Source organism: Phaethon lepturus, unplaced genomic scaffold (genome assembly GCF_000687285.1).
Source record: "Phaethon lepturus isolate BGI_N335 unplaced genomic scaffold, ASM68728v1 scaffold200, whole genome shotgun sequence".
Lineage (NCBI taxonomy): Eukaryota > Metazoa > Chordata > Aves > Phaethontiformes > Phaethontidae > Phaethon > Phaethon lepturus.
The window spans coordinates 107,194-114,721 of NW_010512360.1; the positions used below are offsets into that span (position 1 = coordinate 107,194).

A 7,528-nucleotide genomic window follows, 5' to 3' on the forward strand; every position below is an offset into this window, starting at 1 on the left:
TATTTGCACTCACCAACAAAGTCACGTGGGATTTTCAGAAGAATTCAACAGTTCCTTCAGTAGGAAAAAAGAGGTTTCAATGCAGAAGGAAAGGCTGTGGATTTTATTCCTGCCATTCTGCCCACCCACCTTCACTGTCCACCAGGACATCTGGGGGAATTTTAGACGGCTTCCTTTTTGTTAGAGGATAGGTACACATATCCTCTAAAATGGTCCCAGACAAGTCTCTCACTATTCTCCTGCACCCAGTAGTTTCCTAGACACAGCAGACATTGTTTTATCAAGCCATAATGTATGCTGGAAATCTTTAAATGCTGCTACTGTAGATCCCAACCACTCAATGAGATTGGTATTCTTTCTTTTTGTGTTGGCACTGTGCTGCCTTCTCTAGGATATCCACTTAATTTAAAAAGCACCATTTTATTTACAGTCCTTAATAAGCTACTCTTCCTAAAATATGAAGCACACTACACATTCAACTGTTCTGAGAGCTCAGAGCTTATTAAAACAAAGTCCATTATCTATTTGTATACATTTATATATGTGTATATATTAGTCCACAGAGTCCAAGATTATGTATTGATGGCATTTTAATGGCAATAGAGTAAAACAGACTGTTTGTACAAGTGCTGTTGTACAATCATGTCAATAGAGTGGTCTTCATAGTACTATTTGAGTTTTATGGAGCTGACAGAAATCAAGGGACTACTTCTATGGATTTCAAAGGGCTTTGAATCACACCTGAAGTAGAAGTGATTTTGATTTGATACAAATGCAATTCTCCCTAGAGTTCAGGGATAAAAGGCTTCTGTGTCTTGGTCTATCTCTGTTAGTACTTTCCTCCTCCCAAAGATGCTATGTAAGAATGAAGCCTCTTTCTCATCAGATACTCCGCCATATATTACATTAATCTACTCCCATATTCCTAAAGTGCATCCCAGGTTTTCTTCTCATCTGAAGGAGAGCTCAGCCTAATTGTTCCCTTGTTCAAGCAGGAAAGGACTTCCCATGATAGTCACTGTTGCAACAGAAGGATCCAGCAGAACTTAGCAGAATTTCTCTATAATGTGCAAGCAAATAACACCTTAGCTTTCTTACCTCCCTTTTTATTCCTAACAGGAGCTGGGGAGGTTTACAGGTGCCAGTTGCCATAGTGTTTGCTACTTTGAAAATTCTCTGGGAACATCAGAATTGTCCTTTGTCACATCCCTAATAGCCTTAGTCAGAGGCCTTAATGTGAAGGAAGGAAAGAGGTGAGGAAGGTCACCATTTTAGTGCACTTTACTCAAGGGAATCTTTGAGGCCATTATAATTTATGATATTTTGTACATTTATCAGTTGCTTTTCAGAGACCCAAAGGGCAGACAAGCATCCAGCTCCATTTTGTGTCTCTGAAAATCAGAACTGGTATGCTAGATAGACTGTGCATGGGGTAAGTAGGAAAATTCACACCTCTAAGGTGTGGCCACTTTATAAATCTGAGTGGCCTCAGTCATTGCGCCAACTACTTAAAACCAAGTAATACGTACCCTAGCTTTATACTGAATGAGTGTATGCATGCTGTGCTTTAGGCAAGCTAAAGCACAGCACTGACAACAGGAGGGACAATTCTGAGTGTGGAGCATTGTCAAAACAAGCTTCAGCCTATATGCGTGTTTCCCTGTATGCAGAGCTCATGTGGCCCCTCGTTGCATACACAAGTGTCTTTAAAATACTATTGCTGTGTGTGCTTCTTACGCTCAAGCTACGAATCGGTATAGGCTAAATTTATATAGCAGAAAAACCTCTTCCCTCTGTCCATTATTGGACTAGATTTTTTATAGGACATTTCCATCATAAGGGAATTTTGCATCAGGTTTATACACCCCTGAAAATAAAAGCTTTGTTACTGTAACGCTGACAAGCCTTTACCTACAGCAGTACTCGCAGGAGCCATTCTCATATAGGGTTCAGAATAGTAATGTAGTCTAGCACCGTCCTTGGACAACTGCTTGCACTTACAGAAATTGATGGGTTATTGTGCTGCAAACTTTTCACCTAAGAAGTCTGAGGAATGAGGTGAGGAACAATAGAGATGTCTCACTAGGAGAATGGCTTCACTACATGCAGGATTGCACAACACTTTGAAATCTTTCACCATCCCAGTCCCATGCTGTCTGTGACTTGGCAAACGCTTTCATTTAGCCAGGGATCAGTAGCTTGGGGGGAAAAAAATGCTCCATTCTCCAGCTGTTGTGTCATTTCCCTTGATAAGTCCTAAATTGACCGAGTTATCCAGCACCAAAGGAGCTTTCCTGTGGTAGACATGCTTTATTATGTGCCCTTTAAGGGACAGAGGCTTCTGTGTCAGTAAACTGCTATGGAGAGGAAGGACAGATTTATTCTCTCAGCATCATAAGCATTATCTTCTGAGGGGCTAATGTAAAAGCAAAAAATTGTGCAGCATTACCATCTGAAACCTAATGGCTGATGTTGCTGCTCTTCGATTATCAACCTGATGGGAGGCAGAATAAAAAGCTTGAAAGGCTGCTTCTCAGAAGGGCGTATTTTAAAAGATTATTTTTAAATTAAGGATTTTTTAAAGGCAGCGTTTTGTTTGGGCTTGTTCATTTGCTGGGTTATTTTGGACTTTTGGCTGGCAGTTTGGCTTGGGTATTGTGGACAAGGGAAGGAAGGCTTATGAATCTCCTTATTTGGCATTGATTTTAGATAAAGCAGAAAGTCTTGATTTCAAATTAAAAACTCAAGCAGTTCATGCATATATTTAGCCCTCCCCACAGCCTGCAAATACCTATATTGACACCAGCCTTCCTTCTGTATGTGGTAAGAAGGGAAAACGGAGAACATGACTTAGTAACCTGGGGGACATTTTGCAAGGCACAAATGTCAGTGAGGATCCCAGCCACCTCCTCACTCTGAGGTGAGTTGGCCATTTTCAGAAGTTCAGCAACAAAGTATGTCTTTGAAAATCCTTCACCAGCACCTGGAAACACTGCAGCCTAGTTAGCATTTTAGCAATCTGAACATGCTTTGTAACACACCTGACAAGGCAAGCCTGTTTCTGTTTGGGGAAGAAGAGAAAGGGATAAGCATTAAAAAAAAAAAGAATATGAATGTCTTGACAATGATAGCTGGTGTAAGCCTAGCCCACTTATATGTGATGCGAAGAACTGACATGATTAAAACAATATTTCAACAGATCCTCAAACAGCCACTGGAGAGGTGGATGGGGTGAATCTGGAAGAAATCCGAGAATTTGCCAAAGCTTTTAAAATACGGCGCCTGTCCCTTGGCCTGACACAGACTCAAGTTGGCCAAGCCCTAAGCGCCACCGAAGGCCCAGCCTATAGCCAGTCTGCCATCTGCAGGTAACAAGTTACATCATAAACTCTCCTCTCCTCTCTATGTTTTTAATAATTATTCAGCTTATTGCAAGGAGCATGCTTGTGTTTGAGTCTCATGTCTTTAGCACATATTATTTAATCTGTGACTGAAATTAGCCAATAATGTTGGTATATGGCAGATAAAATGTTCTTATTGTGTAGCCCTAAAGTAACTTTAGGGTTTTTTTTTTTCCTCCTCCTTTTAAACAAGTGAGAAACAATGTTCCTGGCATTGAGACTTAATTCAGTAGACAAGCTGGAGACCCTGCTGGTGCTGGATAAGCACCAGCTGACCCTCTTCATACTGTGCCATTTTCTACAGATAGGGTTACTGAACAAATATTTCATGGCTGCATCCCTGCTAAGTTAAAACCTGTATTACTGTGGTTAGCACTTCACATATAGGATGTTAATGATGATTTACCTAGGCAACACAGAAAGGAAAAAATTATCCTTCCTGCTATCTTGCAGACCAGCAGCTATTCATCTTTTATCATCCAAATGTTTACTAAAAAAACCAAACAGACAACCCATGTATGCAAAGCAGAAGCAGAAATCTTCCCTAATCATAAGAAATGATAATACAGTCTTGACAGAGTTAAAGTAGTTAGAAGCAAACACCGTATATGCCTGTATGTGTGTTACAGTAATCCCATGTTTATGCATGAGGTAACAAACACACTTAAGTAACAGCTTTTTCCTCTTGGGCAATGCCTTATAGTCCTTCTCCATCAGTGAAAGCCGAGAAACCAACTCTAAGCTTATTTAAGTGGATTTTGTTCTTGGTGATCCATGAAATGCTCTGTCTTTTTATCTGGTCTTTATACTTTTAATGTATTCCCCATAGAATGGAAGTGTACTTTTCCTGCAGTTTAAGACTAAGGTTATAAATAACATCAGTATGGGGTAGTGAGCTTGCAGCTCACATTTTGCTCAATGATTTTCCATAAAACCCATTGATTGTTGTTAAATACAAAAAGCTCCATAGGATCCTCTCACTTCTATGGTCTCCCCTACTGTTTTTTCTTATAAGATACCTCCCTGTAGAAAATAACCTTTATTCAGTCTATACAAGGATACTACTGCTGGGAAATTTGTTTCAAGACTTGTATACCGTTATACCAAACAACATGTACTGCAGCATCAACACTAACAAGCAATGCCAATGATATGAATACTATTGCTCCCTGTTGCTAAGAATTAATTTTTTTTCCCTGTGATCGATTGGTAAAGAATGCCTAAAACGGGTGGAGTTTTTAGCAATTGCCAATTTGGTGTAGCCTTAAGTTGCTGTTTAACATACTATACTTTAAATTGATAAATTGCAGTTTCCTTTGTTTTTGTCTAGTTTGCTGTCTTCTCATTTCCTCCTTCTACCTCACACCTCAGAATACCACTGGGGATGGTTTGAATTCTACTAAGAGAAAGGGTTCCCCACTAACCAGTTATCATGAAAACCCAAGTAAGGATGAAGTTGGAGCACAGACGCAGCTAACAAAAGCCCAGAATGTGGAGACCTTTTACAGAGGGCTTCTTAGAGGGGCAAACTGCTCAGAACATGAGGACTGGGTGCAGAGGCTGGTTCCAAATATTTGCAAGGTTATAGGGTATTTTTATCTCCTTTGATCGCCCCAGATGGATGTCACTTTGGGGTGTAATAACCTGCTATGACTGTTCATCTCTTGTTAAGCAGCAAGACAAGCTGCTTCAGCAGCAGTATGCAGTTCCTCAGAAATAGTAGATTTAATTTTTCTTTTAATGGTAACAAAGGAGTTTCGTTATGAACTCCAGGGTAATGGAAAGGGCAGTAAGCTAAGCAAGTTGAACAACCAACTTGGAGACAGAAGCAGAGTCTCCTGGTGCCCTGTGCAGATCACACCAGCAATATAGCACCTTGCTGATATGTTCTGCATGCAAATAATGGCATTTTCTTAACTTGAGACAATGCATTCTAAAACGTTCACTTCAGCCTGAAATATCACTGGACACCAAGGAAGGACACCTTGCAGTCAATACCACACTAGGATCCCAGGCACCAGTTACAAATTCTTTGGAGCGTTACTGTCTGAAATTATTCCCTGTCTTACTCTTCATTTGTGAAAAATGCTTTGTTTCTTGCTGGAATATTTTCTGCAGCCGCCACGTGCTGAATAGAGATGCTAGAAATTGCCAACTCCAGTCACCAAGTTGCTTTGCGCAAAGGCATTGCGGTCAGTCGTGTCTCCAGAGCACGTCGTGATTAGCGGCGGCAGCGCTTCAGCACCAGGCAGGCTGGAGAGTGCAGCAGCGCCGCGCAATAATTGTTGCCTTTCCGCAACGTTAAATACCGCAATGTGCAGGGTGGACATAGGCGAAGGGGAGAAATACAAATGGGTGGCATCAGAGGACTTGGGTTAAGATTTTTAATGCGTAGCAAGAGAGAATGAACTCGGTAAATGAAAGAAACAAGTACTTATACGACGTGAAATGTGAACTCAGCTCTTCTGCTTGTTTTTGAAAGGATTAAAGCTTTGTGTGGCTGCTTTTCCAGATGTTTTATAATACTTGTAAAATCTGGTTTGGCAAAAGACTTTTGATGGCAAAATGATATATAGAAGACCTCATTTACAGGAAATGATATCATTCTGGTACAGTTTGCAGAAATCCCACAATAAACCCAGCTTGGTGCCACAGCATATTAGTAGACTATTATGCTGGGTTTCATCTGGAAAACATGAGTCTGTCTTTGCACATTGTGGGGGCAGTCAAGATAATTGCAATGTGTCCAGCTGTTTCAGCTGAACACCACCGTAGCTATGGGAATCTTTTTCCGACCCGAAAAAGGGATATAGTGTTAACTTGCAAACAGTGAAAATTGCTGAAAAATGAAAGGAAAGGAAACCTGATATTCAGAGGCTAGTAACTGCCATTGGTTTGTATTATTAAAGCTGTGGTGTTTGGACAACATGGGATGGGAGGGGAAACAAAAGGATTAACCACAAAGACGGGATAATAAAAAGCAATTGCCTTTGATGTCATTTCCTGTAATTAGACTTAGCCTTAAGGGTTTTGAAGATCGCCAGAAATATGAAAACGCAACTCATAACCTGTGTTATTTAGTGTACTTAGAATTTTGTTGTAGTGCTCGTTTTGTGTTAGCTTAAAAATATATATAAATATTTATAGATATACCTATCTGATAGTTTTCGTAATCCATTGTAAATTACCTCTGCCAGTCAATTAGTCAGGCAGGCAGGAAGTCCCACCCTGGCAGAGCATCAGTGTAAGACTCTTCTTTCTCAATTTTCCCTCAGACACACCATCCTGAGAAGCCACTTTTTCCTACCACAGGAAGCCCAAGAGAACACTATAGCTAGCAGTCTGACAGCCAAACTGAACCCTGGCCTTTTGTATCCTGCCAGGTTTGAAAAGCTGGACATCACCCCTAAAAGTGCCCAGAAGATAAAGCCGGTGCTTGAGCGGTGGATGGCTGAGGCTGAGGCCCGCCATCGAGCAGGTATGCAGAACCTTACCGAGTTTATCGGAAGCGAACCATCCAAAAAGCGCAAGAGGCGTACCTCATTCACGCCACAAGCCCTTGAGATCTTGAATGCCCACTTTGAGAAGAACACACACCCTTCTGGGCAAGAAATGACAGAGATTGCAGAGAAACTGAACTATGACCGGGAAGTAGTTAGAGTTTGGTTCTGCAATAAGAGGCAAGCACTGAAGAACACAATTAAACGTTTGAAACAACACGAGCCTGCAACGGCAGTTCCTATGGAGCCTTTAACAGACTCTCTGGAAGAAAACTCCTAAAAACAAAACAAAACCAAACCACACACAAAAAAACCTGCACCAACAGAAACGTAACCATTCAAACTCTGTGAAAATACCTGTTCATCACCCTTGTAAGTAAAAGACTGAGAAAACTACAAGAAGGACAGAACAGTTTATAAATGTCTGTGGGTTTTCCTATTTAAAAAACAAAACAAGAAAATACACAGCACTTAGTGTGTGTGTGTGTCGTAGAATTAGCTCCCCCAAAAAAGAAAAAGCCAGTTTTTTTAAATGGACTTAAAGTAAACCAAATAACTGCTTACTTTTTTTCTGTATATTATGACAATGTGAACACATTTTAAGGAAAAAAAAAACCAAAAAAAAAC

At 40.6% G+C, this 7,528-nt stretch overlaps 1 protein-coding gene across 1 annotated transcript in view; it reads left to right on the forward strand.

The window, feature by feature from the left end:
• Positions 1 to 7,231, forward strand: part of LOC104620315 (POU domain, class 6, transcription factor 2-like) — a gene marked incomplete at its 5' end in the record, with an annotated part of 101,435 nt that extends 94,204 nt beyond the window's left edge. Inside the window, 2 exon segments of the mRNA XM_010286500.1 lie at positions 3,200 to 3,368; positions 6,677 to 7,231. Coding sequence (XP_010284802.1) covers positions 3,200 to 3,368; positions 6,677 to 7,181 — 674 coding nt within the window.
• Positions 7,232 to 7,528: the final 297 nt, after the last annotated feature.